This window comes from Alligator mississippiensis, chromosome 1, assembly GCF_030867095.1.
Source record: "Alligator mississippiensis isolate rAllMis1 chromosome 1, rAllMis1, whole genome shotgun sequence".
NCBI lineage: Eukaryota > Metazoa > Chordata > Crocodylia > Alligatoridae > Alligator > Alligator mississippiensis.
The window spans coordinates 9,386,296-9,412,949 of NC_081824.1; the positions used below are offsets into that span (position 1 = coordinate 9,386,296).

At 45.6% G+C, this 26,654-nt stretch overlaps 1 protein-coding gene across 12 annotated transcripts in view; it reads left to right on the forward strand.

Moving 5' to 3' along the window:
* The window catches only part of PKHD1 (PKHD1 ciliary IPT domain containing fibrocystin/polyductin), a 389,637-nt gene that overhangs the window by 236,163 nt on the left and 126,820 nt on the right, over positions 1-26,654 (forward strand). For 11 of the 12 annotated variants that reach the window (XR_002091425.2, XM_019491318.2, XM_019491321.2 and 8 more), the window contains 3 exons: positions 4,122-4,184; positions 7,986-8,105; positions 23,290-23,427. Coding sequence is in view for 11 of the 12 variants with exons in the window: in XM_019491318.2 (XP_019346863.2) it covers positions 4,122-4,184; positions 7,986-8,105; positions 23,290-23,427 (321 nt within the window). In the remaining variant the exon portion in view is untranslated. The remainder of the gene's footprint in view (positions 1-4,121; positions 4,185-7,985; positions 8,106-23,289; positions 23,428-26,654) is intronic. The other variant, XM_019491322.2, reaches the window with a different exon arrangement.

Sequence of the window (26,654 nt, forward strand, 5' to 3'; positions counted from 1 at the left end):
AGCTGATGAAAGACTAGGTTGCTCCTCCTTCAAATCAACTCACAGACCATTACCAGAAGACAAACATGTCAAGAACATTGAATTCAGGAAAGCCTATATGATTCAGAGCCCAAGGATGCAGGGCGGGCTGTAAGTGGACGGAAAACTTATGGGTCTTATAAGGGTTTTATACAACAAAGACTTGGAACCTTATAGCTGCATTTTGTGAAGAAGTGCCTTAATCCAGCGTTTACTAATGATGTCCTTTTTCTGTGTTGACCACATCTTGTCCTATTTCTTACCTATATATATATATATATATATATATATATATATATACTTGAGACCTAACCAAAGAACTATAGTTCCTATCATCTTCTCAACTCTCGGGGCTTAAATCTCTACTGGCGTGTACCTGGTTTACACATTTACGCCTGTGCAAAGTTGGGATAAAATCATACCAGATCAAACTCCTTGTGCTTTACACCTGCTTTGTCTTGCACAGGTACAAATAATATTGCAAGGTATAATGCAACGAAGAATCCAGCTGTGTAGTTTTTAGCCAAGCTGGTAACAAGTAAGTGGTATGGTCTTCTCTCAACATGGCTTGGATAATTACCTAACCTGGTTAATTACTGTGGCAGCTAAATATGGGTCTCTTTTGTCATGAGGCTACTCTTCTATATGATTGCCTTCCATATAATCAGGTTGTAATGGTATTAGTTTATGATACAGATTGGATCTGCTCTCCAGCTCTCTATATTCAGATGGACAAAGTGTCTCTAGTTTCCTTTTGTGGTAGTCTGTCTGAGGGATGTCCTGCACTCTGCAGGATGGGCTAATGGGGCAGATTTTCCCAGAATGCATTGGAAGAAACATAGAGTGAAGTTAGACCATGAAGAAAAAAAGGGTTTCTTACAAAAGTATGGTTGCAGGGTCCAATTCTCCTCTTGCAGGGCACGTCTACACGTTCATTAATGTGCAGTAGTTACTGTACATTTAGTTTAGTAATTATTTAATGAAGTCTGTTCCAACTAAATATGCAGTAATGCTGGCTCATGGTCTTTTGTGATGTTTACTGCACGGTAGTCTAATAACATTGTGCAATAGCGTATTAGCATGGTTTTAGAGCATCACAGTACTGCACAGTGTTATTAGGTGACTGTGAAGTAAGAGTATCATATAGGTGTGTCCCCAGTCAATTATTTTACCTTGGTCTTAACTCCAATGGAGTTACTCCATATTTACCCTGGCTTAAGTAAGGAGAGAACAAGGGCCAAAGTGAATAGAACAGCTTACAAAGCAAGACCAAGACCACTTTAGTTAGCTCACAAGTTGCTTCAAATTGTCCTATTTCCCAGGCCTCTCCTATGATCAGAGAGTGTTTGTTCCATAGTTTGCATCCAGGTTACCTTCTGCCCCCAAACTAAGTCCTGCCAGCATTAGAAATAAGCCTCAATCCAGCATTATTAACGCCCCCCCCCCCCCCATGGATGACATGCCTGTTATTTCAGGCATTTCACGGCCAGCTTCCTTTTCTGTGGGTTTAATTTTGCTGCCAATGTTTTATTTGCTTCTCATCTTTAAAGCTCTGGCAAAGCAGTATTGAGAGGCATACTTAATCTCTCTCTGCCATTTAACTTAACACCAGTCACTGAAGTGCCTCACAGTCTTCTCTCCTGTAAGCGGGTGTTGCTATCATTCCCATGTTATAGAAGGGGAGCTGAAGTTACAGAGAAACTGAGGTCCATATGCTTACAGAAATTGGGTGCATCTACATGTGGCCATATGGTGCCATTACTGCACCATCATTTAGTACTTCCTTTTGGAAGTACTACAAGATAGTACAGTAACAGTCCATACTGCACCATACTGGTGATGCATGGTTATTTTTCACTGCTACATCACTGTAGCAAGCGCTATAGCAAGGGAGTGCGTAGCTACGGTGATGTAGTGGCAGCATCACGGTTTTTCCCAATGGACGCTACGGCGCTGTAGCATCTTGTGTAGATGCGCCCATTGAGCACCTCACTCCATAAGGATCTGGGCTTAAGGGACTTGCTAGACCTCCACCATTGCACCATTCTCCCTTCCCAAATAGAAACCCATCCCATCACAGCAAACGTGGAAGACTCAGCTCCATCATGTCAATCAGTGGAATTTCCATATTGTGGTTCTTTGGGTAAATCTGATATCTTTTATTAAAGATAAATAAAAAGATATCAGATTTACCCAAAGTACCTTGTCTGCTTATGGCCTTAGACCACCACAGCTACAATCTATACCCCCATATTGTAGTTCTGCACTTGAGGTTGGCTTGGGCCAATAAGGGATTGAATTGTGAATAGCCTTTAGGAGACAAGGTGATGCTGAAGAGCAGGGCTTTAGCACTTGGTTTCTAAATAATCCAGCATGAGAAAAACTTTGTGGAATCCATTCAATTTTAATTATGGAAGCCTCATTCAGCCTACTAGCATAGGCTGCTAATGCCTTCCAGTGCATTAGCCCGATACCAAATAGTAATTATCAGACAGATTCAAGTATTTTGATTATTCAGACTAATTTATTGAATACTGAAATGTAATGAACTTAAGCCTATTTAATTATGCTCAGTTGCACTGGGAGATGGGAGGGGAGGTAGGGGAGGATAGTTCTCATGATTGAAAAGGACAAAGACTTGTTTAAGGATAACATAAGGAAATTACAGTATGGCCTGGACTCCCCTTGGGGGGCTGAGGTACACATGGGGAAGATAACAGAGCGTTCCTGAATGGATAGATGGGAAGCGTTCCTGTTTAAGCACCTGAGAAGAGTCAGGTAGGCTGAGAGCCTTCCATTTTCCCCTTGATGCACAAATGTTAAGGTCAAAAGATACTCCCATATCAGTGCTGTAACCTGCATCTCTAGGGAATAAGGAGCTGTCTGATTTGAAGAATCACAGAGATGCTTCTTCTGCATTAGCTTTTTACCCAGAATTTGAGACGGACTGAGACCAGAGAGGGGAAGGAGTTATCTGTCTTTACCTATTGGTGAACAGAGGAATGGATGATAACAGTAATCACTTCCTTTGCATAATCTTTCTACCCAGGTTTCCTTCTGTGACACTATGGGAGTCAATGTAAGAGATCTGAAACTCAGGATTAGTTAGTAAAACTGATTTGAGGGGACTCATATAAGATCGGGTGTGGAAGGGACTTGAGGTGGTAATCTAATCTCAGAGGCATAGCTATCAAGTTAGGCACTCTGTGCAAAACTTCCTGGGGGCAGGGAGAAGTGCTGAGCACCAGAGAGTACAAGGAGGGGAAGAGATTCATAGATTCATAGATGTTAGGATCGGAAGGGACCCCAATAGATCATCGAGTCTGACCCCCCAAAGAGGGAGGAAAGTAGTCAGTCTCACCTGCTCCAGCTCCTGTGACGAGGTGGCATGGGTCTTCTTCCTTGTCTCTGCACCCAGAACCTACATTTGGGTGGCAAGGGAGTGTGTCAGGCTGACTCCCATAGCTGGGTAGTGTGGGGGTGCTCCTGACATAGTAAGGACTTGGGGGGAATGCCAGTTTGGTGCCCCTCTAGAGCTGGTGCTCCAGTTATGGTACTATCTAATCCAATAGTTTTACCACCTCATTTCTGGATTTGGGCCAGGCAAAGAAGAGCAAGTGGATAAGGTCTGCTCATTAGCTGTGCAGAGAATGCAGGGGACGTGGTGTAGACATGGTCTTAGATTCCAGGAAGATACAAATAGACAGTAAATACATGTAGGCTAGAGTCTAGTTTATGATCACAGATATCCCATTGTAAATCCAGAGCAACTCATGAGTGTCATCCCATGGAAGTCAAGAAAGCTAATGTGGGCTTGATGACCTACATAAGATCAATGTGCAGACTATAGATTGAGCGTATTGTGCATTTTTTTTCTTAGCTAAGTGTCAAGAGACCTTCAGTGTTTACAAATATAAATGAACGTACTGTTTAAAAAAAAATACTAAAAGAAAATTGTGGAAAAGGATCTACCATTGCCCTAAGTTTTGGGAAAAGTTTTTCCATTAGAAATTTGAGTCATTACTGGAAAATGTAACATCAGGGAGTATTAAAGACTCACTTTTGAACATTTAAGTTGTCTATAACCCATTCTCTTTATTCAGTTACAGGTGAAGACCTAATTCAAGTGACATTCAAGGAGGAAAGGGTCTCTATACCTGCACCAGGTGTGTATCAGTTTTACTTAAAGAGTCACAGCAATTCTTTTCCCTAGGTTTCCAGAAATGCAGTATTAAAGATCACCTCTATGGTTTTTACATCTATTAACCCATGAAGGGCTGTAGGTATTTATTTAAACCAAGGGCGGGCAGTTATTTCAGGCGGAGGGCTGCTTACCCAGTTTTGGCAAGCTGTCAAGGGCCGCGTGGGTAGCCCTGCCCCTTGGCAGGTGCCCCATACCCTGGTCACCATCTTGGGACCAATGTCTTAGGGCCAGCACTGGTGGGGCCCAGAGCAGAGCACAGGCTGGCAGGGGTCTGGGGAGCTGGGCTGGGCTGCACCAGCAGGGACGGGGGGGGCTGGCCCAGCTCCATAGAGCCCCTACCAGCCAGGACCCTGTACCCCTGTGCCCTGCTCTGGGCCGCGTTGGCTCCAGGACACTGGTGTGGGCCCTGCGCTCCCACTGACTCCCGCACCCGCTCACTCCCAGTGCCCCCCTCGGCCCCGCGGTATAGGTGGGGGGCTAGCAGGGAAGGAGCTGGTGCGGAGCACGGGGAAAAGTGGCCCATGCTCAGCACCAGCTTGTAACCCACCCCTGCTGCCAGCCTGGGCCCTGCGCTGGCTCCAGACTCACCCATTGGGGCTGTGCCACAGTGGTAGCAGCTTCTCAGCTCAGAGAAAAGTGGCTCCCATGCTTGCTGCACCTGCAGTGTTTGCCACCACCGCCTCTGTGCTGCCCAGCATGCGAGCTCTGGGCAGGCAGCACCAATCTTCCTGGTGCTGGGTGCAGGCTGAGCCCAGCACTGGTCCCAGACGGCAGGGGCAGCCTCCTGTCATCACCTGGGAGGTGATGACCTCCTGTCATCACCTCCTGCCTGCACCCCTGGGAGGGCTGCTGGGCTGTGCCAGACTCCTCCCAGAGGTGCAGGCCCCTGATCTGCCTGCTGGATGACAGGAGGGTGCTCCTGACATCTGGGATAGCACTGGGTGCAGCCCGCACCCAGCACCGGGAAGATTGATGCTGGCACTGACCCCAGCTGGCAGCAACAGCATGCTGTCATCCGGTGCACAGATCCAGGGGTCTGCACCGCCCAGGAGGGCTGGGGCTGTGCCACAATCTTCCTGGGGGGCGCGACCCCCAGATCTGCGCAGGGTGACAGGAGGCTGCTGCCACCAGCTGGGATTGGTGCTGAAGCCAAACCCGGCTTCGAAACTGGAAACATTTCAAAACTTTCAAAACATTTCGAGTGCCCTTGTTTCATTTTGAAGCTGCTTCGAATGCTTTTGTTTCATTTCAATTTCGCTGTTTCGAGCTCGAAACGCATCAGAACAGCTTCAAAACGAAACCCCTGGTGAAATTTTGCACAGCCCTATAAGAGACTATGAACTCTTGTTAAGAAATACCATATTGGATCCCAAAGTCATGGAGACTGTAAGCCTAAGGTATGTTTTTGTTCTAAATAGGGACCTTAGTTGTAATAGTATGACTTTATTATGCAGTTACACATTGGGCCAGACAGCCTGCCATACTGAAGAGCGCAACCAGAAGCCAGGAAGACCTTGAGCGTTCTGATTTTGGATTGGGCTCTGGTTTGCCACATTGTCCATTAATATGAAGAACAACATCAAACTGTGTTGCAGTTGGGTGTGGGGCTCCATTGCATAAGGTGCTGAACACCTGTACAACAGCAAGGCCTAGAACAAAAGAGCTGACGTGCTAAAATTGGATGCAACTTCCTTGGGCTTTATTTTCCTCGTGGTGGAATAGGGTTAATGGTTTTCTCACAGGATTCATCATTTTAATTTTGTTAATTAGTTTGCATTATATTTAGAAGCCTCAGTCTACATTGGATGAAAATGGTCTGTATTGTGGGTGACATGAGTTGGGCCCTCGATTCGAACAGAGACAGAATTTCACCACGGGCTACAGTAGTAGTGGCCTATGGGCCAAATGTGGCCCATAAAGCTGCTGTGAATGGCCCATCACTGGCATGTCAATGCAGGTGAATGCTCCTATTATTCATCCCCCGGCCTTTCCCCTGCTCCAGAGCAGCATGAAAGCTGTGGCTATATCTAGACCCTGCACTGACATACCAGGAAGCTCAGAGTTTTCATGGAGCTCTGGAGCCCAAAAGCTGAGCACTGACACTGCTGCTCATCTCATTTCAATATTGGGGGAGGAGAATGTAAATGGCAACAGCACTCAGCTCCTGGGTGCCAGGGCCCTGTGAAAGCTTTGGCAGCTTGGAGTGGAGAGGCAATGGAAACCCACCTTTGGCAGCCCCCCACGCACATGGCTCTGGTGCAGCACAGGACTGGCTATATCACCTGAAAACAAAAGACAGTTATATAAAAAGATAGTCATTTTAAAGAAAACCCAATGCTGTAGGGCAGAAAATGGTCCTACTCCCACTGCATTCCCAAAGCACGTGGCTTCCTGTTCAGGAGACAGTGATGGGGCACTGGGAAGCTGAGGTAAGATATAGCACCGCCAGATGGGCAATCTCCATCTCCATCCCCATCTCCCATGGGCATCAGACCCAGCAATCCTCCACCAACACTAAGAACATGGAAACCAAGAACCTGGAAGCCAACCAGTTCTTTACAAGCTGAGCAAGCCTCAATCTCTGCTGCGGCACAGGGCATGGTTTCATTTGAAAGTTTAACAATTTTTTTGTAAAATGTAAAATAATACTATGGAATTTTGACTGTTCTACTTTGTATTAATAAGCCTAAAATCACTAAAAGTGTATGTTTTCCTTCCAAAGATTGTTTGAAAATCTTAATATTTGGATACACCCAAGCATAGAACTGCAATGCTTTTCTTTGCTCCCTCAATCCATGCTGATTTTAAGGTTTGAACCACTTGGGGGGGAAAAAAAAAGGTTGAACACTACTGGGATAGAGGACCTTTCTCTTCCACTCAAGGGCAGACTGATCACCAAGTGTGGGATGAGGCAGGAATTTGACCCCATGGTCTGATTGGCATGGATGGTAGGGGCTTCTTCCTCTGTAGAAGGGGCATAGAAATCTTCCTTGGATCTCTTAAGCATATTTTAAAACTATTTCCTGTTCTTGCACTGGCAGGAATATTGTCAGTGCTCTTGTCCCCCTGCTTTACCTTTGGAGAATTAGGATGATCTTCATGTTTACAGGCTTGTGTCTGGTAGTTGTGTTAGAGGATGTTCATGCAGTTGCAAATAGGCTAGATGGCTACTGCATAGGATGGTTTAGATAGGGATTTGCCCTGTCCTTAGGCTCCTGAGGTCCCATCCAGCCCTATTTTCTGATGAGTCTATGGTTCTGTGTGCTGATTTCCATATAGCCAAGTCTTTTGACTCTTAGGACATGTGGCAAAATCTAGCCACTACCCATGGTTTTATGGGGAGAAGGGTATGTAATAAGAGCTGGCATTTGTTGGCAGGGTGCGCCCATTTGGTACATTCTGGTGCTTATATCTCGAGATAGATAATCGATTGCTATTTTGCAGTAACTTATTTGCAAAGCAATCTGAAGCAGTAGAGTATGGCAGTGCGACAGGAGAACTGCAAATTACTCAAAGATTTGATTTGGGAAAGTAACAAACAATGGGGCTGCCAAGAGGGTCTCAAAATCCTGGAAGAACTGTCTTTTCCACGCGAGTCCTAGTTCTTCTATACGGTTAGGAATACTGGTAGGGTGGTACGTTCATTATTTAACCATTTTAAATGTATAATAGGGTGATAATACTTGAGGCGTGTGACTATCAAAGAAATGCCAGGCCTCCCAAATCCCATATCAATCATTCTATGTGTGTCCTTTTCTTCCAGCTCCTTCCGATGGCATTTTGAAATGGTCAATGCCTGAATCATGGAGCGGTGTGGGCAGGGGCTGGGGTGGATACAATCACAGCATTCCCGCCCCTGGAGAAGACGTCATCATCTTGCCTAGTAAGTAAAAGAAAGGACAAATAGTCAATTGGTCCAAGGGCGTGACTATCCCGCCGAAGTCAGCTGTATTTTAGCAAGTCCTAATTAATGTGTGAATTCTCACATATGCAGAAATACACTAGAACATTTGTTTCTGGCCAGTGCTTGATCCGAGGCTGCGTCATAAGTCGGTGAGGTCTGAAACAAAGACGGTTCTCATTCTCACTTTCTTCTTTCACACACAACATTGGCTTGCCAGCAGACTATGCACGCCCGGTTACATGGGGGGAGGTTATCTTGGAGGCCAAGCAGCGGTAATTGCAGATTTGCCATATCAAAGAGAACAAGGAATGTATCTTTCCACTTACCTTGTGGCGTTTGCTGGGGGCTGTATTTTGCCTGCGTTTCCAAGCCTAGACTGACTTCCCTTTTGCCCTTGTGTTGCTTTTCTATGTGTCGATTTTAATTTCTAAATTCATTTGCAGTTTGGGTTGGGAGTCTAGCTTTGTCTTTGGCTTTTACTTTACCAGCGCGGAGAAGCTGAAAGATAGTCTCTGACATGTCTCTGAGGAGGTCCAAGTTCAAATCCCTGTACAGTCAAGAATCTGTGGCTGGAGACAGAAGTTACACATAAACTGGTTTAAGTCATCAGAAACTGGTTTCAATTTGTACCAGAACAGAAGTTCAGTGTACATAAACCAGTTTCAAAATGCCTGAAACTGGATTAGATGAACCTGGTTGAATGCAGTATCCAACTTAACTGATTTGGGTCAAACCGGTTTATGAAACTTCTGTCCCAGGCCTGTGTGAGGCTGGGCCAATCTGTGTCCTGTCAATGCAAATGCTATATAACAGTAATAACAGCATTCAAGCTGTCAGCCCCTAGAGTTGTATATCCTGAGAAGCTGGGTGCTGGGCAGTCACAGTAAAATGTCCTTTGGATTCAGCCCGCACTAACTTGTGCTGACAAAGCCTCAGATGACTTATCTTCCCTGTCTCTTTATTCCAACCTCCTAGGAGCTTGCTTTGGCTTTCTGGTTCTGTGGTCTGGGTTCTTGTTGGTGCCTGTTTTAATATCAAACAAGTTAAGATGATCACTCTTGTATTTGTTTTTATACTCTGAAATGTTGTATAGAAACTGCTTGTAGATAAGGAATACTTCAACCAACTTCTCTGTGTCCCCTAATAACAAACTGAATTCAAGACAGAACTGTACTTTCTGGTGATTACTGGGGCTGAGGAAATACGTAGCCACTCTTGGAATACCCTACACAGAGCTTCGGCACATAAGCAATTAGGATGAGAGCTATGAGATTTTGTTTGTTTGGTTTTTTTTGGAAAACTTTTTGCTGTTGTGCCAAAATATGCCATTTTAAGGTAGAATCATAGACTCATAAGGCTGGAAGGGACCCCGAAGGATCATCGGGTCCAGCCCCCTGCATGAGCAGGAAAGACATCTGAGGTCGGATGAGCCCAGCCAGGTGACCGTCCAGTCTTCTCTAGGGTAGACGATTGCACCACCTCTGGGGGGAGCTTGTTCCATAGTCTGCACACCCTAGTTGTAAAGAAGTTTTTCCTAATGTTCAGCCTGAAACTATCTTCCAGGAGTTTGTGGCCATTGTTTCTAGTTTTCCCCCAGGGTGCCCTGGTGAACAGTTGTTCACTGAGCCTCTGATGTACGCCTCTGATATAGTGGTAAGCCGCAATCAGGTCCCCTCTCAGCCTTCTTTTCTTTAGGCTGAAGAGTCCAATATCCCTCAGCCTCTCTATGTATGGCTTGCCATGCAAGTCCTTGATCATATGGGTGGCCCTTCTCTGGACCCTCTCGAGCTTTAGCATGTCCTTGTTGAATTGCGGTATCCAGAACTGTTCGCAATACTCCAGCTGCAGCCACGCCAATGTTGAGTGAAGTGGGAGAATCACCTCTTTGGATTTACTGGAGAGGCACTGATTGATGCATGCCAGAGTTTTATTGGCCCTAGCGACTACTGCATTGCATTACCAGCTTATATTCATGCTGGGGTCTATTGTTACCCCCAGATCCCTCTCATTTGTAGTGCAGGTCAGGTTAGCGATGCCCAGCCTGTAGGTGCGCTGGGGGGGGTCTTCCTTCTCATATGCAGCACTTTGCATTTCTCTACGTTGAACCTCATTGGGTTCCCTTCTGCCCAACATGCCAGCCCATCTAGGCCTGCTTGTATCTGCAGCCTATCTGCGGATGCGTCCACATAACCCCATATCTCGGTGTCGTCCGTGAACTTGGCCAATGTGATCAAAACTTTGTATACATTTATTTTTTATTTTAAAAAGGTGGTTCTGTAGGATGAGGAAGACCCATAAAAATAATTTTAAAAAACCAACCCTTTTCACAATTTCAAGATAAAACATTTCAGGTTTTGATTAAAGATGCATTTAATTTTAAGTTATTTCACTTTTATTAAAATCTTCCAAAAATGGTACTTTTTTTTCCAAGTTAGTGGAATTTGCTCTGTCTGAAATATTACCATTTTTATTTTGGGCAATTTCAAAAAAAAGATTCTTTCTGGGTCAAGTTGAATGTTTCTCTTCTCCTTGCCTCCCAGGTTCTTGGAACTTCCACTGAATTGAAAAATCAGGGATTTAATTCTCATTTATATACAGGAGGTATGCAATGTTGCTCAAATCTGTACTCCAGTTGGCTGCAGTATGCATGCACAAAAGAACATGGGAAATGCCATTTACTGTATCAGGCCATAGGTCCATTTAGCCCAATATCCTGTCTCACGCTGGCAGAGATTGGATGGTTGCAGGGAAGGTAAAAAGGGCATGTCCAGGATTTTCCATCCCCTGCTCCTTCCTCTCCCACTGCATCTTCCAGCATGCAGAGATTTAGAAAATTCTGATTCAGAAGCTGCATCCCTTTTACCCACCCAATTGAACCATGTTGATACCTACATTGAAGTGTTTGAAAGATTTTGGCATAATTGATCCAAATAATATTCAGTTGGAGAATTATAGAATTCATAGAAGAGACCTCTGAAGGTCATCTAGTACAACCCTCTGCTCTAGGAAGGTCATCTCTATCACTCAAACCATCCTATATAAGTCCTTATCTAACCTATTCCTAAAACTAAACAATCAACCCTGTTGCACAGCGAGAAGGCATATTCCAAAAGCACCTTAACCTGCCACAGGTAAACCCAAGAGAACAGGGATGCCAGAGTCCCACCACTGCAAGGGTCATTAAAATGCACTTGAGAGATCCAAGGAAGAGGGACATGCTGCCCACTACAGAGGAGGGCAACTCTTTCCACAATTTGTGCCAGTCTGACCATGGGGTAAAATTCCTTCCTGGCCCCAGATGTGGCAATTGGTCTGACCCTCAGTGTAGGGGCAAGACCCGCAAACCAGGAACCTCCAGGTTTTAGTCCCAGTGGGAGCACTGGTACACTCCAGTCAAAATCCCCAGTCTTGGCCATGGCCAACACCCAATGCTAATGAGAGAGGTGAAATTCTTCTCCCTCCCCTACCCCTTCTTCCCTCCCACCCAGCACTTGTATCAACAGGAGGGGAAAGACTTCTTCCTGGCCCCATGTAGCAACCAGCAAAGCCCAGAAGACTGGGCAAGCCAAACACCTTCCATTCAGCTCTGCAACTTCAGGGCAGCAAGCGTAACTCAATCCACCGCACCCTATACCTGGACAGCCAGAGCTCCCCTTTCTGTATCCCCTCCATGGTCTTATCTCAGTTGCCTTAACCTTATTTCATGACTAAGCTGGTTGTGGGGCTCTACTTCATTCTCCTGCTGCTGAGTATGGTCCTCTCCAATATCCACCTGCTGTCGGCTGTATAGCTTTTTATTTCCCAGTGATTGCTTATGTGTGTGTGTGTCAGTAGGGGACCCCTGGGGTTCCCGCTGTTGATCTTTACAAAGAAGTCCAGGCATAGCTACTCCTCGATCATCCCTGCCCAGTACTTAACCAGCCTCTTCCTGAAAACCTCCAGCGATGAAGATTTTACAACTTCCCTAGGTCACGTGATATTTTGTATGTAGCACTGAAATTCATCCCATTTCCATGGGATCTGATGTTTTCCTGTTATTTTGGTGTATTTGTCCTCACGACATAACTCTGAGATACAGAAGTGCCAGTTCTCAATTTTATGGAGGAAGCATTGAGGCACAGAGAGGCTAAATGACTTGACCAATGTTGCAAGAGAACTACATGGCCAGATGTGTACCCCAGCAATTTATAACCCCAGCAATTTTATTGACCAGCAATAGGTCAGAGAATGGATTTTGTGCTGAGCTCCGGAGAACAGGGGGAGTCATGGCATGGGCTCATCACATTTCGTCTGCTGCTGCTGCTATGGTGCGGGCTCATGCTGGCGCGTGGGCAGGCTCACTGCATGCTGGCTGCATTAGTCCTCTCAGTGTGGGCTCTCCAGGGGCTGCCATTCTGTTTCTTCCTCTAAATCAGTGCTGGTGCCCCACTTGCCATCCCCTAGTATGGTACAGTGTACAAAAAAAGCTTGAATCCAGATACCCCAAGTTGAGTCCAACCTGCTATTTCACTACAGCAGGTGAAATATTCCCATACCTTAGGTTTTCAACTCACTGTAGAGATGACTGATTTTTTTTTTCACGTTGAAAACGGCGACTGAGAAACAGGGAAGCTATATTCAACCAGTATATATACCCCAGTACTTTTTCCTGCCATGGCAGGGGGTCGGACTTGATGATCTGCTCAGGTCCCTTCTGACCCGACCAACTATGAAACTATGACCAAAGTTTTTGCAAATCCATTCTCTCCTGTTTTTCCTAGAGGCTTTACTACAGAAATCGCCACTGCAAAGATAAAAATTGGCACAATTGGTGTAAATCATGAGCTATTCATTTGAAATTTCCAAGGAGAAGCACGTTGGCCTTTTTCTATTTTGTGCTAAGTAGGTTCTTGTACCACTCTCCTCACAATAATATTTGAGTGCCTCCCAATCATGTGTTAAGCAATGTGACTAACTTCTTTTCATGTGTGGCTTGTTTCATTCCCTCTCCCATCCTTTCCCCAAGGGGAGAACTGTCCTTGTAGTGGAGTAATTTGCTTTTCATAGTTTCATGGAGCTTCAGGGTGGAAGGAAGCACTAGGTTATTTAGTTTGATTTCGTACATATTGAAGTCCATATATAAAATCCTGTATCTTCAGCCCAAAGTCTACAGGAAGACTAAGGTATTTTGGTTTTCTAAAGACCGACCTGCATGCCACAGGCAGAGAACAAGAGAGACAAAGCTGCCACCAATGATTGAGGCCCCTGACCTGGCAAAGAATAACTTAGGTGATATCCAAGAAGGGGAAATCCTTTCTGGACTGTAGGAGAAAGCAAAAAGCCAAACTCTATTTGCTGAGCAGAAACAGAGATCATGGTCTGTGCCTGGGGGTTTTTGCATTGAACTAGGCCATGGAGGATCCTGAAGAGTCCCAAAGATAAGAACACAAAGATTTCAATATTATGTTACAGTACAAACACCTGAGAGGTAGTTATCTCTGTTGGTCTGAAGTCAGATGGAAGGCAGGTTAAAGATGCACCTTGCAGGACAAACACTGGCACGCCATACGAGATCCTTGTTGCAAGGTGGATCAAAAAGCTGCATTTAGTCTTGAATTCTGGGGTTCAGCTCCTTGGATTGTGCTACTGCATAACAGCAAAAATGACTGTCTCCATACCTAGACCTTAACGAATGGCAAAACCAAAGCAAAATGTTTAATTGCCAAAAAGAAACAAACAAGGGCCATGTTTGAACGTTAGGTCACACTTGATTCCATGTAGCATTTTAGTTTGTACGGGGCAGGTTTTTGGCAATGCCTTTCTCAGATCAGCTATAACTATCAAGTTAAAGGGATTGCATAGAAGCCTTTACCAGTTCAGTGCCTATATGCACATGGTTGGTTGGTGTCCAAACCTCCCCAACACCTCCCTGGGGGCTTTACCTTTACTTTTAGTAATAATGAGGATAAACTGTCTAGCCTGGTCCTCCTGAGATAGCTATTTCATCGCTTGCCTCGCCGCTTTCTGTCTTCACTCCTCTTGGGTTGGAGTGCATGAGCCCCAGTAGATCAGGTGCTAAGGTGAGTTAGAAGAATAACAACACAGCCTCATACAAGGGTCTAACACTTAATCAGGGGTTGCTTTGAGGCTGGGATGCTACGAAGTAATTTCTAGCTGGAAACAAGGACGATGATCCAAAAATAAAGAAGAACAAACAGCTGTCGATGGCAGACGAGTTTGGATTTTTTTTATCTTGGCCACTGCAAATGCTGATCTAGTCACACAACAAGTAGTTCCAAAAAAGTGGGCAAGCCCTTCTTCTTATGAGAATGGCAAGTGGTCAGAAAAGTACCTGTAGCGATAGTAGGAACTTTGCAGTGAGAATCCAAGTTACCAGACTGTGTTAAATACATTAGAATATAAGAAGTGTGTAACAGGGAAACCTTACCCTCTTACTGGGAGGTTTGGGGGACAAGCAGGCCTGCAAGGGCCCTTCAAGAGTAGAGTCTTTGTGGCCCAAAGCGGGAGAAGGCAGACAAAAATAATACAGGAAGAGGAGACAGGGTTTCAGCAGTCACCAACAGCCGTGCCATGGGTACGCTGAAACCAAGCAGGGCTGGGTGGACCAATGACAGTACACTTTGTTCATGTTGTGTGATAGGACAGATTGGCTGGAAGGGGAGGGACTTATCCATATAAAAGATTTGCTCTTGGGTCAGCCGTCTCACGCTGGTGCTGTCTGGGGAAGAATGAGGACCTCCAGGCATGCTGCCGTGGAGCTGGGAGTGGTGATCAGGAGAGCCCTGACATGCAGGTGGAGGATGCAGGATAGGGCTGATTTTCAGTTCAACAGCATCTTTGTTTTGTGAGCAGCCAGATGGGCTGTGTCTTCTCTTTTTCTGTGCTGGAGAGACTTAACACTGGAGGACTGGGTTGTGGTTGTAGGGCTGTGCAGAGACACCAAAGATGCACTCTAGGTTTAAACTTTCAGGGGAAGGGCACTATAGAGAGAGAGAGAGAGAAAGGAAAAGATGGAGATTGCAACTGGGGGGGCTAGAGCCTGAGCCTTGAGAGGCAGAGGCTGAAGCCAATAAGCTGGGCTACAGTAAGCAAGCCCAGGTTAGAGGCCTACAGCCAGAGTATCCTGTGGTCTGAAGCCAAGATGGCCAGAGCCTGTACAGGAAAGTCAAAGACAACCAAGTACCACCTGTGAGGCATGGGTGTAGCTATAGGGGAGGATGGAGGCCACAACTAGAGCCCTCAAGGGTTGATTAGGGTCATTAGGGTCATGAATTGTGACTACCAAGTTCAAGTTGTACCAGCAGGGTACTACTAGTAGTTTTGGACTGGGTATGTGAGCCCCCCACAGAAAAAAAAACAAGGGTCTAGTAATGGCCCCTAGAGACCAGGGACTGAATGAGCCCACTAGGCACAAGGGTGCCCACTCCAGGACTCGGGGACATCCTCCTAAGCAACAGATAAGGAATATCAAGGCATGGCAAGTGAGATAGATGGGGGGTCGGGGGGGAGGTTATATAGAAGGTCTGGAGTAGGGGCAGGACTAGGGTGGTCTACAGAGGGTGTCACAGCAGCCCTCAGGGCATGTCCCATCACAAAATGCCATACTGGGTTAGACCAATGGTCTGTCTAGCTCATTATCCAGTCTCTGACAGTGGCAGCAGTGGATGCTATAGAGGGAAACACTGGACTGGATATCTCCAGAGTGAGCTGTCCCCTGTTCAGTACCCTCCCTATCACCCACCTTTATAGGTTTAGAGATGCCGGAGGAAACATCTCCAAGCGTTCTGTTCAATACCCATTAATAGACCTACCATGAATTTATCCAGTCCCTTTTTGAACCTATATTACCCACTTCCACCACCTTCTGTGGCAATTACTCCCACAAATTCACTAAGCGTTGTATAAAAAAAGTACTGCTGTATTGGGGAAGCGGGGGAAGTAAAAAAACTGTGTCTGCCTATACAGTAGTTAAACAATTATAAGCAAGTTAAGTTAAGAGTTCATTGCTACTTAAAGGTATCCAATATTTTATTTGGTGTGCTTATTGCAGTCACAGTCTCTCGACTTCGACCTCCTTCCCTAAAGTACAGTCATCTTTTGAGGCTTGCCACTGCTGAAACAGAGACCACTTAATATTGTGCATTTTCCACTAACTCTAATTTTTACAAGAGTCCATTAGAACTGCTGAATTGCACATAGATGCAAAGCAGGAGTTCTGGGTTTAAACCTGTCCTTGCAATCAGCATGCTGTGTGATGCTGGGGAAGTTATCATAGCCAAAAAAATCAGTTTAGGCTTTAGGGGTATCTCATGGGGCATTTAGCTTTACATTATTCTAAGTCAATCCCAGAGGAAAAATAGAGCAAACACAATGCACGGTGTTTACTTTGGAGGAGATGCTGTTTGCCAGTGTAAAGTTACTTCTGAGGAAGCAGGAAATAAATTTACACTAGTGAAAATGATACCAGTTTGTGTCATGTATCCTCTTACAGGGTCCATTTTAATCCAGGGTATCCAGTTTCCTCTGCCCTAGTGACCAGGTGCTGTAATATGGCCTACTGCAGACAGTCAGCTTGGGAGAGATGGTCGTGTGTCCATGCTTTACTGCAAAGTAAATTTTTTGTGAAATAAAATCTGAAGGAAATAACTCCAGGATAATCCTATAAGGTATCTGCATCCTAAGTAAATATGGCCCATTTTTCTAGCAGCTTGGAATCAACGGACCTATGAAACCAGGCAGTATTTTTGTCACTGTTTGCCTTTTTAAATGCAGCGAGAGGTCGGTCTCACGAGAAGTAGGAACCGCAAGTTCTGTTTCTAATCCTTGGTTTGCTCCACCTTGCCTCTGTGACGTGGGGCATGTTTCTTTACATGATTTTTTGGAGTTTGGTAGTGAAGTCTGAACAAAAGGGGCTCCTATAGATGTGCAGGGAGCTGGCTCCGATGCACTGGAAAACCAGCATGTTGGAGCAGACTCGATGAATCTGCAGAAATTACCGCGCTCCAGCAGACTCTAGCATCACGTCTATCAGTGTCCCTGCACTCAGCACCGTACCGACCCTCCTATCGCCCTGGGTGATTGGGCCCCCCTACGCTGGAGATAATGATAATAATAATGATAATCAGACAAAAAAACATACTATTTTCAGGCCCCCTTTCTGTCCCAGCCCTGGGCGGCTGCCCGGTTCATCCATACCTGTGTCTGGCTCTGCACGTACTGAAAAATGGAGAGCTAAAGCTCATTCGATGAGCACCCCGCCACCATTTTTCATCACGGAGGATGCTGATACACATGCTTGGGCCCTTTTAATTAGCATGGCTTGCTAATTAAAGCACCTCCCCATGCTTCCCTGACCGTGTATAAAAATGCCCAGGGACATTAGATACTCTCCATGCTTTGGTTTCCTGATCTGTCAAATGGGAGTTGGAAGGCCTACATCACAGGCTTACATCGCTAAGATGTGGGGAGTAGGAATCCTCTCTAGGAAACAGCATCACTACACGTAATTATTATAGGAATAGCGTATTTTTGTCTGCTGTTTCCAGTCAGACTTATGCTTAGAAACCCATGCAAAGTGTTTGGGAGGTGTTGCTTTTGTTGAGTGGGCCCTGGGTCATTTACGCCTTTAGCACAGGGGTGAATTTTACCTGTGTCGACTACTTGAGTGACCCCTCTTGCACAAGTGTAACCTGCTTCCAATAGCATGTCACAGATCCCCCCCTCCGTGCTTGTCCACAGAGAACGTGCATGTGTTTCAGTCCCCGCTGGAGCATTTTAGCTCCCTGGAGGTCTCTGATTTTACTCCCCGGCACTGCAGCCGGTACACAAGCACCCCTCGCACAACAAATGGCCGCCTACTCTGATCTATTTTCTTCTTTTGGGACTCTCACCCGCCAAAACCCTATTTGCATGACTTTGGGAAAACAAGACAGCTGAGTTGATTCGTGACATACCACCGACAAGCAGCAGCAGCCTTCAGTCTGGGCCAGCCGGTGGAAAGCATTAGCTCCTCAAGCCCTTGGATTTGCAAAGCTTTGGTTTATGGTTTCCAGTATGACACGGAGCATGTTGGGTGGAAGGAGAACGCGTTATAATTCGAGGCAATGGAATGTTGTTTTGAAGGCTACAGATATGATATCATGTAGCCTCTGGCCATTTTTTCTTCTTTTTTTTTTTCTTCTAGTGGTGGAATCCACTCTGTTATTCATTTTCTGATTTTGATTTGCTTTGAACTTTTTCTGTTTGAAGAGATGAATGCTGGAGTACTGTATCTCATATAATAGCTCCTCTGTTGTGTCTGATTTCCATTCAATGGCATGGTATGGTGTTTTATATAGCAGGGCGGTTGATCAAAGGCATTTTATGTCATTGCTGGAGTCATTAGTGAGTTCTCAGTGTTGTCTGTCCAAGCATTAGGACTGTGGTGTACCTGGGAGCTGTTGTTTGAAGAAAGTACACATAAAATACCAGGTAGCCCTTGAATTCTCATTTTAGGGAAGCCGTTGTTTGTTGTGATGTTAATTTGTTGGGGGGGGGGGGGAAATAAAAATAAAGATATAAAACTTTTTTTTTTCTCTTCTCTGGAGGCAGATCTCTGGGTAGACATGATGCTAAAGTTGTGGTCTTTGGGAGTAGCTGGTCAGTGTGCTGTGTTTTGTACCAAATCTCTCAGGAAGCAGCTAGGGAAGGGGTGTAAGAAGTGGATTTCTCTCCGTCTCTTACACAAATACGCTAGACCCATTCATATTCAGACTTCTCTTGAGCTAGTGAAGCCTCCTCAGGTCTGCGGAGGTATCTCTGAATGGACAAATTTCTCCTGTCGTTGTTTTAGGGTCGCGTGTAGCAGGCTGTCGTTACGGAGCAGTCAGCATTTCTAGGATAAACTCTTATTTCTAAGGATGTGCAACTCAGCAAAAAAATAAAAGATCTGTTCCAGGCTGAAACTCAACATAGAAATATTTTGCCTGGGAGCCCATTTTTCTTCCTTATAACAATGTTTCTCCATGTGTTTGATGAATAGACTTACAGCCTTTGTCAACTGCAGCATTTTACCCCATTTTTCAGCACAGCATGAACTCCCCCACAAGATGATTTCAACTGTATTTTTCACCCTCTTCTTTTCTCTCTATTATGTTTCATTGTGGACTCAATGCCTGTTGCATGGTTATCTGGGATTGCCATAGATGGAAACAAATGACCCAGGCAGTCCCCGCCAGCCTTGTGTTCCTATGAGTTGTGTCTTTCCTGCCGAGTTTGACTGTAAGCTCTGCAGGGCAATGGGATATGCTTCTCGTGTAAAGATCCTTATGCACAAGATTTTCACCATTTTTGTGACAATTCTCCCGTGTCACCAGCCTCACACCCACTCAGTAGAGATGCGCTGGAGATTGGCAGCTAAAGCCCGTGGCGGTTCCACCTGTGGCAAGGATGCTGCATCTCAGGGATATAGGGGCTGAGCAGGACTTTTCTCTGTTATTGATTATTTTAGTAGTCAGTGGTGCTGGGTATTGGACATGAGAGCAGAGACATCATGGGTGCATTCAAACAAGCATGCACACGCTTGTTGTTCCCCGGGGACAAACAGCAGTGGCACATACTTGTCCCTGGGGTGCACTTGGGCATGTGCACTCTGGCATGCAGCAAGTTGCCCCAGGTGGGGTAGGGGAGGCTAGGGCCAGCCCCAGGGTTGGCCCCAGCAGCCTTACCTTGGGTTCAGGGGGCTTTCTGGGGCTCCAGTGGTGGCAATCTGGTGTGCAGAGCCTGGAGCATGGCTCTTGCGAACCACACTCTGGCTTCAGGCAGCTTACACTGCTGCCACAAGCACCACCTTGCTTTTTTTAGGCATGGGGTTTTTTTTGGACACTGGTCACCTCTGCTCTATAGGATCAACAACTGGCCTTCAGCTCTTATGCAAGCTGCACTGGAACTGAAGTCAGTGGGATTTGTACCAGAACAAGGATGGAGAAAATACTTTTGGATATTTTCCACATGTACCAAAAGCCAGTCTATTCAGGGATCTGGATAAAACTTTCATCCCCCATGGGAAGAAAAAATCCAGGGAGAAGGAAAAAAGAATGCTGCCTGGTCCATTTTTCACAGGACACACCATTAGCTTGTGTCCCACAAGACATCACTGAAGCCAAGGGCTCGCCAAGAAGTCACCGCAGGGCAGCCATTGTGGACCAGATCCTGTTACAACTAGTAAGCATCTAAGTGGACTTGGGTGCCCAAGTGTGATTCTATTCCACGCTGTTCAAGGCCTGAAAATCCACAAATGGACCTACTTTTGTAACATGCCAACATCTGACCCCTAAAGAACAAGTCATACAGAAGCAACGAGGAGGTAGAGGACCCACGCACTTGTTGTGTTAACTATTCGTCAGGGCCCTGAGCAGGATGGACTAGAATCCCAATGTAGCTACTCAGGAACATATTAAGTGGAAAAGAATCTGGCCCTAAGTGAATTTCAAGAACAGCCAGAGCAAGAAGAGTAGCTGAAAGAAATCTCAAGATTATAATGGAATATCTGTGCTTGGCGGTTTTTAAGACCCGGCTAGATGAAGCTTTGGCTGGGATGATCTAGTTGGGGATAGTCCTGCTCTGAGCAGAGGGTTGGGCTAGATGTGACCTCCTGAGGTCCCTTCCAGCCCTAATTTTCTATGATTCTATGATGATGATTTTTTTTTATGGAATGGAAAATACACTTTTAGGATGAAGGGTTTAAACCAATTTCTAGCTATTGGTAATTAGGAAGACAAACTTCCCCCTTGGGGCTAAATACCCCTGTGCCTGCCTACTGGGGTGTTCTCTTGTTCCTTCTGAAGCAACCACTGCAGGTCATGATCAGAGACACAATGGGGGAGCTGGACCCAACTCTCGTGTAGTGGGGTAGTTTCCTTGTTCCAATTTGAATGTGTTTGAAGCCTCCAGTCCATATTCTGGACTCAAGTCAGTTGAAAAATGTGCATGTTTCCTTGAAACGTCCCAGTTCTGAATATTTATCCCTGGCAGGAACGGAGCTCAGGGGGAAGGAAACCATAGCAAATCCCAGCATTGGGGCTGACAGCTGGCATTACCGTTCCTTACACTGAAAATCCTCTCCGGGTATAAACGGCTTGTGCATAAAACAAGCTGCATCTTCAACCCATGCTTTTGCACTATGAGACAACGATATGTGCACGGAGCTATCAGTGACATAGGGGTGTTGTCATCAGGTCCCTTGTAAAGAAAGCATTTAGATTTTCATTTGTTCAGAAGTATCCAGTGATAGAGAGAGAGCCAGTATGCCACACCTAGAAGCCATTATTCTTGCAGAGACTAGCTAGAAGTAGCTAGAAACTGTGAAGAAAGGGTCCAAGTTGGTTTCAGCTATAGGTGCAAAGGTTCAAAGGTGCCATTTGACTTTAAAAAGAATTAGATGGAGACTTTAGGACAAAATTCTCTTCTGTACAGTGGGCCAGGTGAAGCCACCTCTGCCCCTTCATTGCACTTGCAGCCTGTTATGAACACTAAGTGGTTTCTTGGCTGTGCACTGGCAGCTTTTGGAAGCAATTGTATTAGTCTGGGATTTTCCAAAATGCTATGAGCACACCTAATTAGAGGTGGTTCTCACCAGTTGTAGGGTTTGTGAAGAAAGAAGTAGAGAGCAGTTCAGCCTGAGTCCTAATTTAGTGGGCTATCACTGGATCTCCACACCTCGGTACCATTAGCTTGACAGCTCCGGGTAGAGCCAGCGTCAACATTTCCATTGACTGCTGTGGCAAGCAAAATGGGCCAATGCAGGAATTGCTAGTGTTATTACTAGTAACTTGTGGCAGCAAGATAAGGGGATTGCTGAGGGTGTATGCTGTGGGACACCTGTTCTATGTCTTCAATTTAATGGCTCATATTTTATTGGGTGTAATAAAAAAAAAATGTAACTTGGATCATGTTTAGCTTCTGTTTCAAAATTTCTCTTACTAAACTGAATGAATGAGTTCTGTGTGCACAGTTAGGTTTATAGGCAGCAAGTCACTGGGCACATTTTACTGAAAACAGAACTGAAGCTCTCGCTTAAGTGCTTTGCTGAGTAGGGATGGCTTCAAGACCACGTGGAATGATAATGATAACTTTAAGCTTGAAGTGAAAATCAGTGGATGTGTCTGCACAAAACACTTTACTGTGCATTAGACTAATCTAATGCACAGTAAAGCATCACTGTCTACACATGCACAGCAATTACTGTGCAATAGATTACTCTAATGCCGTATTTTCTAGTACCTATAGATACAGGTCCTAGAAATAGGTGCATTAAACTAATGTGCTGAAACGCATGTGTAGACGCTGACCAGGAGCAAATTACTCCCTGTCAGCCTAGGCAGCAAGGGGCCACAGGGAGCAGAGAGCTGCCGTGGCTTAGTGGGAGATTGCCTTCTAGCCACTTGGACATCTGGATGCAACCTGGATGGTCCCAATCTCCATATTGGCAGTTGCCCAGAACCAGGACAGTTCTCCATGCCCCATAGAGATCAGGAAAGTCCTGATTTGTGAGGGACTGGCAGGCAGCTCCCCCCTTTTCCCTGGAGCCCATCCAGACTCCCCACAACTGGCAGGGAGCTGCTCGCTGAGCTGGGACAGCTTCCCTTCTCCCTCCCACCCCAGCCAACCCTGTGCAGTTCAAGGCTGCCCCACGGCTGGGACAGCTAGGGGCTGGCACCCAGGGGAGCCTGGACTTTCCTTGGCTGCTTCAGAGGGGCTCAGGGCTGAGTATCCCTGCTCCTCTCAGATGCAATTTTTCCCCAAAGTGGGCACGCATCTGGACGTGCACCTGGGAGCACTTTAATGATCCTCAGTTTGTTGCAGAGAAAATTCAGGCCTATTAATTGCACATGTAGATACACCCAGTGGGACTCAAGCATGTCATACTAATCACTCCTTGCTACTTGCATTGCAGTAGCCCTAAAGAACCAAGGATAAGGACAGCATGGTGGTAGGTGCTATAGAAAAACTTAAGATGTTTCTGTCCCCAAAAGTTTGCCGTCTAAATGCAGTTAAGCACATACTTAAGTGTCCATAATCTCAAGGTATTTTCCCCTTGTTTTCCAGCTTTGTGTCATATGTTTAAAACTTAGTGTTGGCGTGTTGGACTATTACCGCTGTTCTCCATATCTACCCTGTTTCTCAGACAGAGCCGTCCTGGTGGATACAACTCTTCCTCCTCTGAGAGGTCTCTATGTCTTGGGACGCCTGGAATTCCCAATCAACTCCAGCAACGTCCTTAGTGCAGCCTGTGTAGTGGTTGCAGGTGGTGAGCTGAAAGTGGGTAAGTGAGTAGCAGAAATTCCTGATGCTTGGATTTAAACTTACTTACTGGTATGAAAAAAAAATGACAAGGATGCTAGGCGTACTAGTAAAATAAGGTCATCTCTTCTACCTCTTCTCCTGTGATACAGTCAAAGCAAGGGTTCTGCTCAGAGCTGTGAGGTGGGGTAGACTGTGCGGTGGGACTAATATATATATGTGTGTGTGTGTATACATATACCTATACATGCACGCACATACGTGCACACACATATCTATCAGTTGAAATCTATTCGTCTGGGATGGTCTAGCTGGGGCTGGCCCTGCTTGGAGCAGGGGGTTGGACTAGATGTGACCTCTTGAGGTCCCTTCCAGCCCTAACTTTCTGTGATTCTGATCCCATTTAAACGAATACAAAACTCCCATTGATTTCCTTGGGGCCAAGATTTTACCCTTCCTATATAAAAATGCTGAGTTTTAATTGTATCCTTCTACCCTTCATCCAGTGTATGTTCTTCAAAGCAGAGTCTCTTACCCGGTGCAGATGTAGGCCCAGCCTCACATTATGTGTGCTGCCATAAGTGGCACAAAGCACATTTAAATACAAACTCGTGCAGACCCACACGACATAGGAGCCCAGGATATGGGATAAGGGATGGCACAGCTGGGTTGATGCCACCGGGCCTGTCCCTGTTGCTGCACAGGGTGTCAGAGACTGTCATAGGATATAGTGCTGGCACTGCTGCTTATGTCCTGAGTAGCACCAATGTCATTGGGGCTGTTCTGTAGCATCAGCAATGAGAAAACCATTGCCTTTCCCTGGAAAAGTAATTACTCACATAATTCTCTTTAAACACGAAGCTTCATAAAGTCGAGGATTTTATTTACTTACCAGAATCCTTCGGACTCTCAGCTCACCATGTTGGTCACTCCCTGACCTCTCTCAAGATTGGTTTTATGAACTTTCAAACGAGAATTTGTTTGAGTAATCACCTTTCCAAGAAGTCTGCTCAGAGATTTTTTTTGTTGTTAATCTCGAGGGACTGGCTAGTTAATACAGGTTTGGCAAAAGAGATCTTTTATTGCCTTGAGTTCTACTTTGAAGGAAAAAAAAGAGAGGCTTAGAAAATAGCAAAGGAGGTCAGCGCATTTTTAAATATGCCTGCTAGTTTGCTGCTCTGACCCTTTTGCCGTTTAAAGGTGATCTGAGATTGATTTGAAGGAAATGAATGTTCCTCGCTGCCTAAATGCAGTTAAAAGCAGGGAGGACTTCACTGCTGTATAGACTCTCTGAGAGCAAATGCCTGTGGATCGAGGGTGGCAGTAGGGGGCAAACAGGCATCTGCAGCTGTACGAGGTCCTCCGGAGAAATATCCTCTTTCCAAATTCAGCAGCAAAGGTGATAGATGGATATCATCTTTCCAATCGGCTCGCAAACTCCTCTAGTGGCTTTGACACTCATCTGTAAAATGGGGAGGGAACAATCCCCCACCCCCGCCCATGTGTTCCAGGCCCGAAGGTAACTTCTCGGAGCCCATCTGTCCAATCCTGTGTGTGCCATGCCCGAAGGAAGGTTTTTCATCCCATCTGTCCAATTCTACCACACCCTAAAGAAATCCTGACACAAGATAGATAATGAGACAGTTTAGTAAACAAAGTTAATAGATGTGGACATCAGCACTCAGCATTGCCCGAATAGGAGTCTAAGACTGACGCCATCTGATCCAAACCCCAACATCCTCCCTGCAGGGGAGCAGCTCAGTGCCCTTGCAGCCACTGTTGGCTAAATTGCCTTGTTCCCGTTCTGGAGAATGGCAAGCTGAGGCATGGGGTGGCTAAAGGACCTGTCCGGGCCATCACAATGACCCATGGCAGAGTCAAAAATAGGACCCACCCACCGCTTGGATTTCCTAGTTCTCCACCCTATGTCGTGATTCTTAGTTTCTGGTTGCCACCGTTGAGAGCGCAGGTCCTCATAGCAACGAGAAGGAGGGTTAAAGCACAGAAGTGATAGCGCGTAGGTGCACTGGACTAGAAGGGACCGGTCGCATCACTGAGTCCAGTCATTGTACAGGCAGCAATAGTTTTCAAGCCAAGAGAAATGTTCATTGCAGTAAAATTCAAGGCTGGACAATTCCTGGCTGTAAGTCTTTGAGAGAGCTGATTTTCTTTTCTTTTCTTTTCTTTTCTTTTCTTTTCTTTTCTTTTCTTTTCTTTTGGCCAAAATTGTGGTTGGGGAAAGGTATTGTAGATGAATCAGCTCTTTGCTCCCAGCTCTTAACACCCTTTTGACATTGAAGGCTTTCCTGTCATTTTGCCTTCGTACACAGTTTGTAACTCAATGGTCATTTTGTATTATGGGTCTTCCTCTTTACCTGATTGACAAGGGAGGATAATCTGTTATAGCTCTTGGCCAGGGAGGGTAGCCTTTTAGCTTAAATTCCTGGTACAATGATTAGCATTACAATGGCATTTCAGGAACACTGTAGTTATGCTCCACAATATCTCTGTTACAAAATAGGGAGTGATCCACATTTTCATAGATTCGTAGAAGTTCGGGGCTGGAAGGGACCTGACAGCTATGGAAACCGAGGCTCAGTGAAGTTAAGTGACTTGCCAAAGGTCACTAGCAAGTCAGTACCAGACACAAACACCCAGAAAATATTGACCTTAACCTCTCAGCAGATTTAACTAGGCTTCACTTTGGGCTCAATGAGTTTATTTTGACCCCACATTCAGAGTTGACATGCAACCCCTCTTGAATTCCAACTGATTCAAATGTCTGCAATGCTCCCTCGCTAGGCAAAGCCACTAATTCCTCCCCCCGCATGTCTGATTAGGAGGTGTTGAAATGCTGATGCCATTTGCACCAGCGTCAGCTCATCAGACTTATTTCTGTTTCCTTTCAGCATCCAGCTGTTCTTTGCTGGCAGACTGGTTTTGCCTGTCACAACAGAGTAAACTAGAACAACGCCCCTGCACTCACCAATTATCCAGATAGACTTTTTCAGTCTCAAACTTGTCATATATTGTTTTAGATATCTGGTGAGAGCTGCTTGTCAGTCTTGTTCTTTTATTCCAGGCAAGACGCCTGAGGTCATCATTAGTTCATGACTTGATTGTCTGGAGATGAAGCACCAGACATTTCTGAAGTCTCTATCATTGCTTTCAGCATGAGAGCTGCGTGGCACTGACTTGCCTGCTTTTTCTATGAATGGAAAATTTCAGAAGCAATAAGCTTCCCCTGTA